Raw genomic sequence first — 17,713 nt, 5'->3', positions numbered from 1 at the left:
CTGTTCTGGATTCGCCTGCGTCTAGTCGGCCGATGGCATTGTTTCTCTGCGGTTCACTGAGACGTGGCATGTCCTGGATTGTCAACTGTCGGCCAGATACAGAGGCCAGTCAAGCGAACACCCTGCACTTTTATACTGTCGGTGTTCATGTTGCACGTGCAGACAACGCACGTGCAGTGGTGACATGGTTTGCACGTGGCTGCGTTTTTGCGAATATTCACATTTTGGAACTTTATTGTACAGTAGCTGCGTTTTATCGAATGTAACCATGGGAATGTGTTTGGGACATGCAATGACCTTATATTCACAAAGCACGAACCGGTAGGAAACATAAAATCGGAGTTATAACCCATTTGTACCCTTTTGCGTTTCTTTTTTTGAAGAGTATATATATATATATGTGTGTGTGTGTGTGTGTGTGTGTCAGGGTGTGCCACCCACCTAACCCCAACACACACTTTTTGGCACCTTCCTATGCCCATGGTTACTATGACAACACAGAATGAAATACTCTTACCTTAATAAGACTTTGTATTTAAAAATGTACTACATGTTACTATGACCACACAAGGTGAAACATTCTTATCTCAAGACTATTTTTAAAAATGTACTACATGTTACTATGATGACACAAGGTGAAATATTCTTACCTTTACAATACTTTGTATCTAAAAATGTACTACATGTTACTATGATGACACAAGGTGAAATATTCTTACCTTTACAATACTTTGTATCTAAAAATGTACTACATGTTACTATGACCACACAAGGTGAAACATTCTTATCTCAAGACTTTGTATTTAAAAATGTACTAAAAATGTACTACATGTTACTATGATGATACAAGGTGAAATACATGTAGTCTTACCTTTACAAGACTTTGTATTTAAAAATGTACTAAAAATGTACTACATGTTACTATGATGACACAAGGTGAAATACATGTAGTCTTACCTTTACAAGACTTTGTATTTAAAAATGTACTACATGTTATTGTGACAACACAAGGTGAAACATTCTTATCTCAAGACTTTGTATTTAAAAATGTACTAAAAATGTACATGTTACTATGATGATACAAGGTGAAATACATGTAGTCTTACCTTTACAAGACTTTGTATTTAAAAATGTACTAAAAATGTACTACATGTTACTATGATGACACAAGGTGAAATACATGTAGTCTTACCTTTACAAGACTTTGTATTTAAAAATGTACTAAAAATGTACTACATGTTACTATGATGACACAAGGTGAAATACATGTAGTCTTACCTTTACAAGACTTTGTATTTAAAAATGTACTAAAAATGTACTACATGTTACTATGATGACACAAGGTGAAATACATGTAGTCTTACCTTTACAAGACTTTGTATTTAAAATGTACTAAAAATGTACTACATGTTACTATGATGACACAAGGTGAAATACATGTAGTCTTACCTTTACAAGACTTTGTATTTAAAAATGTACTACATGTTATTGTGACAACCTAAGGTGAAACATTCTTATCTCAAGACTTTGTATTTAAAAATGTACTAAAAATGTACTACATGTTACTATTACAACACAAGGTGAATTAGTCTTACCTTTACAAGACTTTGTATTCAAAAAAATACTACGTTACTGTGATGACACAAGGTGAAATATACCTTTACAAGACTTTGTATTTATAAATGTACTACATGTTACTATGACAACACAAGGTGAAATATTTTTACGTTTACAAGACTATTTTAAAAATGTACTACGTGTTACTATGACGACACAAGGTGAAACATTCTTACCTTTATAAGACTTGATGCAACACTCGAACACGCAGACACCACAGTTCGTAAACAGCGGTCATGTACAACAAAGTTACACACTGAAAATAAACATATAATATTATTTACAATTTTATATAAGTCATTTATAGATTAGTCATTAACAGATTAGACTTTAGATCGGTAATTTAAAACAAATTACCGGCCATCGGTGGTGTTGTGGTTAGGCCATCGGTCTACAGGCTGGTAGGTACTGGGTTCGGATCCCAGTCGAGACATGGGATTTTTAATCCAGATACCGCCTCCAAAACCTGAGTGAGTGCTCTGCAAGGCTCAATGGGTAGGTGTAAACCAGGGGTGGGGAAATGCCCTTTTTTCCCGGTCTGGGACCGATTCTCAATCTCTGAGACCGAAATTATTTTTTAAAAACGTGCATTTGCCTGTCCCACTTTTGTCATTCTTGTCGGTCCGAAGCACCTGTCCATCTTGTGCATGATTTAAAATAATAATAAATAAATAAATAGTGGTCAAACTGACTGGTGTTTCAGATGTCTGTGATTTTAAAGTCTGCCATAAGATGATAAGTCGACCTACAATCAATCTACTGCCACTAGGCTAGACATTTGTCAAAGCCGCTGTGCTGGTCACAAGATAAAACAGGTGTTAACAATAACATCATTCTTCCTGAGAAAGCTACCAAGGTATTACACTCCAATTAAAACAAAGGACCCAGAGTTTGCAACTGGTTACAATCAACACCTGTCAACGCCTGTGTATGGAGCTCTGGTCGAGTGTCCTAGTCCGAGGCAAGAGGCTTTTGTGAAATACAAAGTAACAAACTGCTTGAAATAGCATAAAATATACTGAAATAAGTGGGAGTGAGCTGGAATAGCTAAACCGGCTATTTTTAGAGCCAGGAGAGGTCAAATGTCATCCAATCGGCGACAATGTTATTAAAGGGACACACCCTAGTTACGGCTATTTGTTAACCATTACGGCGTTGTTTTTCGCTATTAAACCCCATTTTTCACAAATAAAATTGCACTTTACTTACATTTTATTATTTAGAATACACATTTCCATTCACCTGAAGTGCTTTTTGGTAATCCTGATGTTTGTAAAACCACGAAATGCATTTTTTGCATTTTTTCACAAGACGTGCTGTCGAGAAAAAACCGCAAGCGAGGTCCAATCTATTTTTAGAGGGAATCTTCCTGTGTAAACGTCACAGATGTTGGTATACCACGTGACAGTTATCATTTTGGTTCGGTTTGTTTTCTCGTGCACGGTTCGCGCAATTAACATCCGATTTGTTGTTGTTCATTTGTGAGATTTTTCTTCACAGTTCGTGAACATTTTCAGTAACAATAAAGTTTAGACAAGTAAGTGTCTCAATACAAAACGTTACAAACCCTCCAATAATTTTGCTAAGTCTTACGATATCTGGAGAGGGGATACAACCAGGACAGAACAGTTGGAACATGTTCAGGAGAGGTGAAAAGAACACACCCCAAGTCTGTGCACACTTGTGAAATTTGTCGTGACGTAGGCATTGTTGTGCTTCGAGCGACATCTACCAGTGACATCAGAATACTAACTTTCAAAATTATTTCAAGCAATTGGGACATGGGGATTCCCATGGTATTTATCGATATAAAACCTGCTTTTTCACTCCACTTGATAAAAACGTGATCTAAGTGTGTTACAGGTTTGTAGATTAACCAAATTATAATTTATTTTCGCTGGATGGAACTAGGGTGTGCGGCTTTAATTGCTTTGTCTAAAAGTGTGCCAGCTCAAGTTGTCAAACGCTCCAACAGTGTTATTGTTTATTAATTTTCAGGACAGTACTAATACTGGTACTTTTTATACATATATGGGAGTTAAAATGCATAACTTTTATTCCTTTTTTATATTATTTATTCCATTATCATCATTATGTAAAATATATATAATTTGTTTTTTTCACTGATGTGATCAAACATTTTGTTTTTCTTTCATGTTTTGATGTTTATTGTTTCGCGTTCATGATTCAAGATAAAAATATACAAATGCTACTATGATTTTGTTTTTAAAACACTATTTGGCAAATATCATCTTTTAAATGATTTTATAATTTTTATTTGTATTCCTTTCTTCTTTACCCCACAACCCCTCCCCCCAGGTAGTGATGACGTGGGACCGATTAACAATTTTATTTTCCCCCACCCCTGGTGTAAACCACTTGCACTGATTAGTGATCCATAACTGGTTCAACAAAGGCTATGGTTTGTGCTATCCTGCCTGTGGGAAGCACAAATAAAAGATCCCTTGCTGCTTGTCCTAAAAGAGTAGCTTATGTGGTGACAGCGGATTTCCTCTAAAAAACCCAGTGTCAGAATGACCATAAGTTTGACCACCAATAGCTGATGATAAGATAAAAAATCAATATGCATTAGTGGCATCGTTAAATAAAACAAACTACTTTTTTTCAAAACAAATTTACAAACTTAAAATAAACAATTAATTGACATATTATAGCAGTCATGTATAAGAAAGTTAAAAATTGAAAACCCTCAAATACTTTACATTTTATGTATGTCATTGATAAAACAGGGAGAGGTCATGTGTAACAAAGTTACACACTGAAAACAAATAATTGACATTTTATATCAGTAATAATATCATGAATAAATAGAGATGTATACAGTTGCATACTGAAAACAAATACATGTAATTTACGTTTTGTAAATCAGAAATGTATAAACATACATGTTGAAAATTTAACTATACATGTACACCATGTTACTCACTGACAAACTGTTTTTTTTTTATGAAAGCAGTAAACATGTACATATACCAAGCGGTGTTTCTGTCAGAAAGAAATGTTTGGGTATGGTGCTATGGAATGGAATGCAACCAGTCAACAAGAAAATGGGTTAACTTTAGGTTTAGGGTTAAGAAAATCATACAGCAATGATAAGAGTAACTATTTTGTCAAAAGGTTAACTTAAAAATAAAAAAATCTGCGAAAACATTTGGGTATGGCGCCATACCCGTTTTAATCTCTGGCAGAAACTCTGCCAAGTTACCCAGTAAAGTAAATTATTTATATTTTTAAACATCACTGTAAGGAGTCATTCATACAATTACATAACACAAAATTTGTAATTTTTATTCCACCCCTACCCATATAATGTTTTGTAATATGAAGATCACTCTCCAGGAACCACTTTCACATAACACCGTAAACCTACAGTCCATCCCACCCACACAATGTTTGGTAATATCATTTAATATGAAGATCACTCTCCAGGAACCACTTTCACATAACACCGTAAACCTACAGTTCATCCCACCCACATGTTTGGTAATATCATTTAATATGAAGATCACTCTCCAGGAACCACTTTCACATAACACCGTAAACCTACAGTCCATCCCACCCACATGATGTTTGGTAATATCATTTAATATGAAGATCACTCTCCAGGAACCACTTTCACATAACACCGTAAACCTACAGTCCATCCCACCCACATGATGTTTGGTAATATCATTTAATATGAAGATCACTCTCCAGGAACCACTTTCACATAACACCGTAAACCTACAGTCCATCCCACCCACATGATGTTTGGTAATATCATTTAATATGAAGATCACTCTCCAGGAACCACTTTCACATAACACCGTAAACCTACAGTCCATCCCACCCACATGTTTGGTAATATCATTTAATATGAAGATCACTCTCCAGGAACCACTTTCACATAACACCGTAAACCTACAGTCCATCCCACCCACACAATGTTTGGTAATATCATTTAATATGAAGATCACTCTCCAGGAACCACTTTCACATAACACCGTAAACCTACAGTCCATCCCACCCACATAATGTTTGGTAATATCATTTAATATGAAGATCACTCTCCAGGAACCACTTTCACATAACACCGTAAACCTTGTCCATCCCACCCACATAATGTTTGGTAATATCATTTAATATGAAGATCACTCTCCAGGAACCACTTTCACATAACACCGTAAACCTACAGTCCATCCCACCCACATGATGTTTGGTAATATCATTTAATATGAAGATCACTCTCCAGGAACCACTTTCACATAACACCGTAAACCTTGTCCATCCCACGGTGACATGGAACGCCTTTTTTCATGCTATGGAATTTATTACAAGTTATTCATTTCTGAGCCAATTGTTTTCTAAATTGCACACAAAAATAATTTTTTGTTGTTTTTGTTTTTGTTTTGTTTTTCAACAAAAACGTTTACTTTTCTTCTTATGTCAAACCAAACTGAAATTACTTACAATATTTTTTTTTAGTTTTGCACGTAAATGTTTAATCTATAACCAACCCACGAGTCACATTTCTAACAATGGTTTGAGGAATACATATATTTCAGTTTCTTTCCACCTTACAATGCTCTGTCAAGGGCAGGATTTAGGTCAGTTGGGGGCCATTTCTCGTTCTGGCCAGTGCTCACAACTGGTGTAACAAAGGCTGTGGTATGTGTCATCCTGTCTGTGGGATGGTGCATATAAAAGATCCCTTGCTGATAATCGAAAAGAGTAGCCCATGAAGTGGCGACATCAGGTTTTCTCTCTATAGATCTGTGTGGTCCTTACCAGTATGCCTGACACTATATAACCGTAAATAAAATGTGTTGAGTGTGTCGTTAAATAAAACATTTCCTTCCTTAGCTCAGTCGGTTGAGCACTCCCCTGATGTGCTTGCAGTGCCGGTTCGAACCACATTGGTGGATCCAATCAACTAATTGAGGTTTTTCTCATTCCAACCATTGGACCACAACTGATCAAAGGACATGGTATGTACTATCCTGTCTGTGGGAAAGTGCATATAAATGTTCCCTTGCTGCATTAGGAAAAGTGTAGCAGGTTTCCTCTGATGATTAAGAGTCATAATTATCAAGTCGATGATTGATAAATCAAGGTGCTCTAGTGGCGTCGTTAAACAAAACAAAACCTTACAATGCTCCATCTTCTGTAACAATGTCATTTTCTGTCTTAATTTAAATGTAACCGTAAACCGTAAACGTGTTGAGTGTGTCGTTAACTAAAATATTTCTTTCTTTCATAGCTTACGATGGTTTTATGATTTTACAGCACTGAGATGTCTTTAAAAATATGAGCTGTGCTTACCTGTAAGTTACATTCATATTTCCATTATAACTACTAGATAAAATGCCTTCACAAACTAATAGAATCTATCACCGTTATGAGCTGTAGATGAGGCAATTCCAACCCAAGGGACAAAATGTTTTTACCTCGGCCCTTACAAAAACATTTTGTCCCGAGGGTTGGAATTGCCTTATCTAAACCTCACAATGGCGATTGTTTCTTTTTCTTGCTCATATAATCACAGAAACAAAACATTAATTTTGTAAGTTACAGTTTGTTTATTGTAGAACGATTCAAAAACATTTCATTTACAAACTCATTTAATCCTACGTGGAAAATATAGTCCACATTATACAATCACATAATATTTATGTAACAATATTAAATATAAAGCTGAAAATATTAATTTGTTTACATATTTTTAGAACAATGATACAATGTGAAATGGCAACTTGGGGAATACCTAATTCAACAGAATTCTGAAAAACATTACCGTATATTGCCGTGTATTAGCCGACTTTTGAAGTCTAGAAAAACTTTCCAAAAGAAGAGAGTCGGCTTATACACGGAGGCAACAAATTGGAGCATAAAATTTCGATCGAAATTACTCCCAACCGTGACATAAATTTTGATCAGACCCTTAGCCTTTCACAGATTATGTAACAATAATTTGTGCACAGTATAAATAACACACCCCATCATGCAATATTATGCAGTTTTTTGTTCTTGAATGCATTATAACTTTGAGGAATAATAATAAAAAATTACTTGTTTTATTGTCATTTCAATGATAAAAACGTATTCTTTCCAACTGTCCGCCATCTTTGTTTGACCTGTGCTGGGACCAGTCTTTCATATAGCAAATTTAAGATACAAAACTGGGTTTTTTTCTTCAAACAAGTATTATATTTCTAATATTATTGTTTTGTTGGGAGGGTGCATTAAACTGTAAAGTAATCCATAAATAAATTAAGCTCATTATTAACATTACCAGCTGAAAAAACATAACATGTATTTCAGGACGATAATTACTCCCACTATTGTCACATGACCATACCATATACAGTGAACAGCTGCAGTCACGGACTGCATCTTTTGTTTCTGTGTGTGTGGTGGGGGATTAAACATTCCTCAATGATTTTACTTTTTGCTGTCTAGTGAATAAATTAATTACTTGTGTGCAGTGATATGTTGTTACAGCTTGAATTATTTATTTTTCTGTTATGCTTTATCAGTTCTAAATTATTTTTCACGGCATGGTAGATGTTAGCATTGCCGCATTGATTGTGATCGCGATTACCATGTTTGTAATAATTAAAGGGAAAACAAATATAATGAACAAGAAAAGCACAAGTCTATTTGTTGACAGTATTACTGAAATCGATAGAACATACAGCTGGACAAAAGATGACTTCGGCTTATACACAAGGCCGATGATTTTGTACTAGATATTTAGGGTCAAACTAAGAGGTCAGCTTATCCAAGGAGTCAGCTAATACACGGTAATATACGGTAGTTACGATGCCAATCATTGTAAAACATAAGTTATGACGTCAGGCGTATGTAGAAAGTGAGTATGTAGACAGATTTTTCTCCCATCCCTAGCCATGCAAGACAGACCCATTCCATGATGTCAGCCCATGCAGAATAAATCTGTCTTGCATGAGCTATGACGTCATTGAATTTAACATGGGGAGTATTACGGTGTTGGTAATAGATGACATCATATCAATGAAAGTTGGTTAGTTTTAGATCGATATTTGGTTATTAAAACCTTAATTTTAAAAGCTATCTTGTTAATTTGTATTGTTAAATTATATTTAACACATGAAACAAACGCGGCAAGTATGATAGTGTAGTTTACTTATGATAAAACGGTCAACTAAAGAAGTTACTTTATCAGCCATTTTTGTTTGTGTAAAATAATGGTTTATTTATCGAATGGATGAGAGAAAATCACTCCATAATAATTATGTGATCATGTGGGATAGAAAAAGTAAATCCTTGTCCCAGGTCAAAATTTCCACCACCTCGGGTGTTCAGTCCAGTGGACAAGAAAGATTTATCTAGCACCGTGCAAAAGCTGGCTAGTTCCGTCCAGTGGACAAGAAAGATTTATCTAGCACCGTGCAAAAGCTGGCTAGTTCCGTCCAGTGGACAAGAAAGATTTATCTAGCACCGTGCAAAAGCTGGCTAGTTCCGTCCAGTGGGCAACAAAGATTTATCTAGCACCGTGCAAAAGCTGGCTAGTTCCGTCCAGTGGACAAGAAAGATTTATCTAGCACCGTGCAAAAGCTGGCTAGTTCCGTCCGGTGGACAACAAAGATTTATCTAGCACCGTGCAAAAGCTGGCTAGTTCCGTCCAGTGGACAAGAAAGATTTATCTAGCACCGTGCAAAAGCTGGCTAGTTCCGTCCAGTGGGCAACAAAGATTTATCAAGCACCATGCAAAAGCTGGCTAGTTGAGTCCAGTGGACTAGAAACACTAGTACTCTTGTTTCTCGGTCATGTCACTGTACTAAAACTGTATGTTTATCTAATAACACTCAACTAATCTAAATTTAGGTGCTGTAGTTATTAAAAGGCAAAATTAGCCATTTGTAAGGCGAACATGACAACCAACCCAAGTTCAGCCACCAAACGTTTCACTAATGTTCGGGAACTATTTCATTGGTTTCCGACGTGGCCATTCAGGCCTGTAGCATGGTGGACATTATTGGGGGAGGGGGGATGGCCCAACTGAATGAGCACTGAAGGCGCCAGTTATTTGGGGGGTCTGGGGGCATGATTCAAAGGTTATTTGCCCGTTACTGTAAGTCTCACCATTAATCTCGATCCGTTAATCTCGATCCGTTAGTCTCGCTACAACATTTACATTCAGTCAAGATGTAAAGGTTATCAAAAAAAACCCAAAACAGCCCCCTTGGTCACCCACCTCCCTGCCTTTTGGTTTATTGTGAAGCACATAAACCAGTCCAGCAGGAGTGTTTCTGCTCGGTCTGGCTGAACTGAGCACAGGTACATGGTCTTTATAATTCAAATCCTCTAACCAATTTGTAGTCGAAAGTTGATCGGTTGGTGCAAACCGATTATAACCGATGATCGATGATGAAATACCCTCCGATTCTCATCACCAGCCGGACAAAATGTCTGGTAGGAACTTCAGACAATTTCGATCCCTGACCTATTGCACTTAATAGAAACAGCTGCCTATGTATAAACGTCTTGCAAAGAGGATGCTTTGTTGTCTAGCAGAGCCTAAGAGACCTTTATGAATTAGGCCCCTGATGCGTTTATTTCTCTGACAATACTGGGCCGATTTCATATGTCTGGGTTATCAGTGGGTTTTGGAAACCTAGGTTAAACCTAGGTTAAACCCTGGGTCTTGTTTACTGTGCATTTCACATGTCTGGTTTTCAATAACCCAAGTTTAACACTGGGCTACAATTGTATTGCTTGTTTAAACCTGCCCTTGAGGTGGTTTTTCACTGGGTTTGCTCAAAGTAATTTTTCTTCATAGATAATTTCACCAGCAAAATGGTGTTTTACATCAGTATCGCCTAGCCATTAAATATCAACATATTTTTAGATACCATTTTAATCCACTACAATACCAGATAAAGGGTAGAGGATCAGTGGGTTCGACACCCCCCCCCCCCCCCTTTTTTTTTTTTTAGACAAGATGCCCTTTTGGGGGTTTTTTTCTTTTTCTTTTAGACCTACTGTATATAATATACATGAGTGGCCATTAGATACCATTTATCTTACAAGTTGTTTATATAGAGAATAATACATGAGTGGCCGTTAGATACCATTTATCTGACAACGAGTTGTTTATATAGAGAATAATACATGAGTGGCCGTTAGATACCATTTATCTCACAACGAGTTGTTTATATAGAGAATAATACATGAGTGGCCGTTAGATACCATTTATCTGACGAGTTGTTTATATAGAGAATAATACATGAGTGGCCGTTAGATACCATTTATCTCACAACGAGTTGTTTATATAGAGAATAATACATGAGTGGCCATTAGATACCATTTATCTCACAACGAGTTGTTTATATAGAGAATAATACATGAGTGGCCATTAGATACCATTTATCTCACAACGAGTTGTTTATATAGAGAATAATACATGAGTGGCCATTAGATACCATTTATCTTACAACAAGTTGTTTTAAAATGTATCTGACACAGAAAATAATACATGAGTGGCCATTAGATACCATTTATCTTACAACAAGTTGTTTTAAAATGTATCTAACGAGCGAAAGCGAGTTGGATAAATTTTTAATCAGCAAGTAAGATAAATGGTATCTAACGGACACGAATGCATTATTTTATTTCTTACATATCCTCAAAAATCAGGTTTTAATCAAATTTTAACATCTTGTTCGAGTAAAAGTTATTTACAGACTTTCTGCTTGTAGCTAAGTTATGCATCACAGACAAATGATTATCAGGTTAACTATACATCAGTGTAATCGATTTTGACTCTGCTGTTTTTCCACTGGATGAATGGCATTGGTGACCTGGACATCACCTAGGAGCAGCCAGTCATATGTCTTGAAATTGTTAACACACGTATGTTAACAAGTATGTGTTATCAAATATAACAAATGATGTTCTCACCAATGGGTGTGTCAGAAAATTAGATCCACCCCTTCACACAACAATTATTCACCATGTTCATGGCGCCCGAGATATATAGATGATAATAAATACCAGTTATTATAAATTAGATCCACCCCTTCACACAACAATTATTCACCATGTTCGTGGCGCCTGAGATATATAGATGATAATAAACAAGATACCAGTTATTATAAATTAGATCCACCCCTTCACACAACAATTATTCACCATGTTCGTGGCGCCTGAGATATATAGATGATAATAAATAAGATACCAGTTATTTAAATAAAAAATTCATGAGTGAGGGACATAAATTTGATAATAACTGGTATCTCGTTTATTATTCTATTTATTACACCAGCAATTTTTTCTTTAAACACCTTTATTTTATACGCACATGCACGCACATGTATAGAAACTATATAAACCACTTTACACACTGTTCTGAGTATTGCTATTGCTTTGTATTTTAATCACACTCACAGATAATTTTCAAAACCAAAGTCATCTCTATTCTGCTAAAAATATATATAATGAATTGCATTAAAATGACATTTTGTTATAAATTTAACACTAAAAACAGTCATGAACGCAAATTATTTAAACGTCTATCACAAACTGCCGTCTTATAATGACATGCTTTCGTGTTTAAGAAAATGTTTTCTCGTTACCCTCAGGTGTACGGGTCCCTTTTTTATTTTGGAGTTTGGGGGGGGGGGGGGGGGGGGGGGGGCTGGTTTTTTCCCCAATTAAGGCAAATGCCCAATTCTGGGTAACAACGTTTATTCATCTGTGCATTATTACCAACAGCTATGTAGGGTTCTGTACACATTTTACGTGCATTAAGGGATCTTTTTATATGCACTTTTCCAAAGACAGAAAAGCACATACCACGGCCATTGACCAGTTGTGGTGCAATAGGTGGAACAAGAGAAAACCCAGTCAGTTTCAAGAATAGATCCACTCAGGTGGTTTGATTCTGCGATGCCAGCACCTCAGGCGAACGCTCAACCGACTGAGTTAAATCCCCCCCCCCCCTCCCCCATATTGTCGCCTACACTTATTTCACTGCATGCAGTAGGGAACCAGTTGAAACTGCACACACATTATCATTTTTGTTTGTTTTGTTTAACGACACCACTAGAGCACATTGATTAATTAATCATCAGTTACTGGATGTCAAACATTTGGTAATTCTGACACTTAGTCATCAGAGGAAACCTGCTACATTATTTTTTAATGCAGCAAGGGATCTTTTATATACACTTTCTCACAGACAGGAAAGCACATACCACAGACTTTGACCAGTTGTGGCGCACATTATGAAGTTCGTTTTAAAAATGGGGTCGTTTTGTTTAATAGGTACCATGTAAATGTTTCATGAATTTTATAAACATGAAACCCTAGTTTCTAAGACTATAAATGTTTGACATCCAATAGCTGATGATTAATAAATCAATGTGCTCTAGTGGTGTTGCTAAACAAGACATGTTTAATTTTTGGGATTTTACATACCACACTGTGTTCAATAGATAAAGTTGCCTTCTGTTCATGCTTGTACAGTTATACACCCGTGTTCAGTTTAAATGTTTACAATAAATGTTTACAATTATACACTGAACTGCACTCAGGGTTATGGTTGAGTTCAGTGGAGATATTCACCTACTTTTTATGTTTACAATAATACACCTGTGTTTATTAGATATAGGCATCTATGTTTTATGTTTACAGTTATACACCCCACTGTGTTCAATAGATAGTTACTTACTTTTTGTTCAATTATCCACCTGACTGTGTGGCACCTACTTTACATGATTACAGTTATCCACCCCACTGTGTGGCACCTACTTTACATGTTTACACGTATCCACCCCACTGTGTGGCACCTACTTTACATGATTACACTTATGCACCCCACTGTGTGGCACCTACTTTACATGTTTACACTTATCCACCTCACTGTGTGGCACCTACTTTACATGTTTACAGTTATCCACCTCACTGTGTGGCACCTACTTTACATGTTTACAGTTATCCACCTCACTGTGTGGCACCTACTTTACATGTTTACAGTTATCCACCTCACTGTGTGGCACCTACTTTACATGTTTACACTTTTATACCTCAGAGTTCTCGCTGAGTAAAAATTATAGGAGAGCGGCTGCTCGGCATCACACCCTTTAAAAAAAACAATAAATGAAAAGAAAAAGAAAAAAAGGGGGGGGGGGGGGGGTCATTTGGTTACCATATTGATGTGTGTTGGTAGACTTTGTGAAAAGACATATTCCTTATTTCCTTATTTTGCCTACAAAAAGGTTTATAAATACAAAATACAAGCAAACTCGTCTTTTAATTGAACCGAAGATGATATCGGTCTGACATTCACGGGCAGTTCTGGTTTTGCTGAATCGATCAAAGTTTTAATATTATTTTTAATAAAGGTTTCAAGATATATACGAAAAACAATAAAGATGTTTGTAAAGTGGATCCTCTAACGTCGGATACATTTTTTGTTATTTCCACCTTCATCGAATGAATCGATCACTATGATAAAATATTATCGCCAGCTGATAAACAGTAGTTTTGTTTTTGTAAAGGCGGTGTATATATTATTTGGCACTCAAGATAAATGATTTTAATGATAAACACTACCACTTTGTTGTTTTTATAAGCGTTTATATCTCCCCAAAATGAAAAGTTTACAATATTTTATAAAGAACTGCTGAATAACGGAATGACAGAAATGACAGAAATGACAGAAAGTAAAAATCATCAGTTACAACGAATTATATCTGCAACTGAGGACAAAACATCAGACGATAGTTAGTGGAAACAAAAGACAGAATGACCGTTCTGATCACGTGACAAATTTGGCGCCAAATAAGTGAGGTTTTTTTTTTCAATCGGAGATTACCGAATCCGAAAAAATTAAAATGTTTTTATTGCTGAAATAAAATATATATCATCAACGTCCCTAACTGCGTTATGCTTCAAATTCCGTTCACTTTGTTTTCTCGTGCACGGTTCGCACAATCAACATCCGATTTGTTGTCATCGGCATGTCGTTCATTTATGAGGTTTTTCTTCACAGTTCAGGAACATTTTTATAAACAATAAAGTTGAGAAAAGTAAGTATCTAAATAAAAAACTTTACAAACCCCTAAAACCATTAATTTTACTAAATCGTTTTTGTTTATTCCTTAAAATTACCAATGTCGGGTCCACATGACTCGTAGAAATTGACTTAAAATGGAGAAAGATGAATTAACATTCGGTGCGTGTCACATGACCTCACACGTGCCAGATCAACAAAGCCAAAGAATTTAATTTTTACGATTTTTAAGACCCTTGTTGACCTGCAAACGGTATGCTACATTTCTGTGCCTCTATTGTAGTGAATAGTATTCATAATCCATTCATAACAGTTGTAAATAATGTTGAGTATATAAATTGTGTTAATTTCGAATCAATTCATTAAAAAAATGATATTTTATCAACTATTCGCAGGTACATGTATGAACGTAATGCCTATCAGTATTGACATCAAGTGTGAGCGATGCGTGTTGATAAAATGCGGCCCGGACCAGAACGCTTGATAAATTGAATTTTTCCTTTAAAAAAATTAATAAATTAAGTATTCGGCAACTGTGCATAATTAAGAAACATGTATTTTTGTCATGTAGTTGCCTCAAAAATGGAAAATGACGAACGCACATGCGCAGTACAATACTTTTTAAAAACGCATGTGCCTGAACTCAGTTAGAAACGTCGCACCCTTTTCTGTTTAACGGAGGGTGTTTCACTTTTATTTATTAGAATGGATTTGTTTTATGTCCACATTGTTGATTTTTACGTTATTTGATTGCAATTTATTTTGTTTCACGTATTGTAGCTGAAAAATGTAGAATAGTATTTCCGCAAATATCGTATTCGTGTTTTTGTCATTAGGTGAATGCAGTTTGGGACGTCGATGGTAACTTTTATTGTGTCTATTAAACATACAAATGGATACAAATATAGGACAAAATAGAGGCTGTTAAAAATACTGGTAAATTACGTTACGGTAACTGTCCAGTGTGCAGATTGATCGTTGTTTTTTGTGTGAAAAAAGTGTGCATTTGGAAATAGCGGAGATAGGTGCTGGAAAATAAAGGAGGGCGGAGAATGTGAAAGGAGGGCGGCAAAATGGAATAGCAGGGCGGGCTGCCCCGCTTAAATGGAGCAGCGAGAACACTGCACCTCACTGTGTGGCACCTACTTTACATGATTACAGTTATCCACCTCACTGTGTGGCACCTACTTTACATGTTTACAGTTATCCACCTGACTGAGTGGAACCTACTTCACATGTTTACAGTTATCCACCTCACTGTGTGGCACCCACTTCACATGTTTACAGTTATCCATCTCACTGTGTGGCACCAACTTCACGTGATTACAGTTATCCACCTCACTGTGTGGTACCTACTTTACATGATTACATTTATCCACCTCACTGTGTGGCACCTACTTCACATGTTTACAGTTATCCACCTCAATGTGTGGCACCTACTTTACATGATTACAGTTATCCACCTCACTGTGTTCAGTAGATAATATTGCCTGCTTGTCATGCTTACAGTTACACACCAAATTGAACTCAGGGTTAAGGTCAGTAGATATAGCCAGGGCTTCTAGATGATGGTAGGTCCACTCCCATGGCTAGTGATATTCAATGTTGGGCTAGTAAATAACTAGTACAGGGCTTCTAGATGATGGTAGGTCCACTCCCATGGCTAGTGATATTCAATGTTGGGCTAGTAAATAACTAGTACAGGGCTTCTAGATGATGGTAGGTCCACTCCCATGGCTAGTGATATTCAATGTTGGGCTAGTAAATAACTAGTACAGGGCTTCTAGATGATGGTAGGTCCACTCCCATGGCTAGTGATATTCAATGTTGGGCTAGTAAATAACTAGTACAGGGCTTCTAGATTATGGTAGCCCCACTCCCATGGCTAGTGATATTCAATGTTGGGCTAGTAAATAACTAGTACAGGGCTTCTAGATTATGGTAGCCCCACTCTCATGGCTAGTGATATTCAATGTTGGGCTAGTAAATAACTACTATTGCCATGCCAGACAGGGCTTCTAGATTATGGTAGCCCCACTCCCATGGCTAGTGATATTCAATGTTGGGCTAGTAAATAACTACTATTGCCATGCCAGACAGGGCTTCTAGATTATGGTAGCCCCACTCCTATGGCTAGTGATATTCAATGTTGGGCTAGCAAATAACTACTATTGCCATGCCAGACAGGGCTTCTAGATTATGGTAGCCCCACTCCTATGGCTAGTGATATTCAATGTTGGGCTAGTAAATAACTACTATTGCCATGCCAGACAGGGCTTCTAGATTATGGTAGCCCCACTCCTATGGCTAGTGATATTCAATGTTGGGCTAGCAAATAACTACTATTGCCATGCCCAGCAGTTAGTGAAAACAAGTTGTCAAATGCTGCATTTAAGTCTATTTTGTAAATATAAAAATCCTGACCCCCCCCCCCCCCACCCTCCCAATATTAGTGTTTTAATCTGTTTAGGTAAGATATCTGATTATTACTATTAGTAAAATTGTATTAAGTAAAGTAGGGCTAGTGAAGTTTTAATCAAGGCTAGTGGATTGTTTTCAATCCCTGATCCCATGGCTAGTGGATTGTTTTCAATCCCTGATCCCATGGCTAGTGGATTGTTTTCAATCCCTGATCCCATGGCTAGTGGATTGTTTTCAATCCCTGATCCCATGGCTAGTGGATTGTTTTCAATCCCTGATCCCATGGCTAGTGGATTGTTTTCAATCCCTGATCCCATGGCTAGTGGATTGTTTTCAATCCCTGATCCCATGGCTAGTGGATTTTGTAAAAGATCTAGAAGCCCTGATATAGCGGTCTACTGTTTATGTTTACATCCGTGTTCAAGAGATATATCCGTTGACTGTGTTCAGTATATATAGCGGTCTACTGTTTATGTTTACATCCGTGTTCAAGAGATATATCCGTTGACTGTGTTCAGTATATATAGCGGTCTACTGTTTATGTTTACATCCGTGTTCAAGAGATATATCCGTTGACTGTGTTCAGTATATATAGCGGTCTACTGTTTATGTTTACAT

The 17,713-nt window shown here is 36.6% G+C and overlaps 1 protein-coding gene across 1 annotated transcript in view; it reads right to left on the bottom strand.

Moving 5' to 3' along the window:
- The window catches only part of LOC121377232 (diacylglycerol kinase theta-like), a 114,493-nt gene that overhangs the window by 78,130 nt on the left and 18,650 nt on the right, over nucleotides 1-17,713 (bottom strand). The window contains exon 2 of the mRNA XM_041505141.1: nucleotides 1,794-1,873. Coding sequence (XP_041361075.1) covers nucleotides 1,794-1,873 — 80 coding nt within the window. The remainder of the gene's footprint in view (nucleotides 1-1,793; nucleotides 1,874-17,713) is intronic.

The sequence above is a fragment of the Gigantopelta aegis genome, chromosome 7 (genome assembly GCF_016097555.1).
Source record: "Gigantopelta aegis isolate Gae_Host chromosome 7, Gae_host_genome, whole genome shotgun sequence".
In the NCBI taxonomy this organism is placed as follows: domain Eukaryota; kingdom Metazoa; phylum Mollusca; class Gastropoda; order Neomphalida; family Peltospiridae; genus Gigantopelta; species Gigantopelta aegis.
The sequence above is the reverse complement of the archived record's forward strand: the minus strand, read 5'-3'. Positions and strand labels throughout refer to the sequence as shown.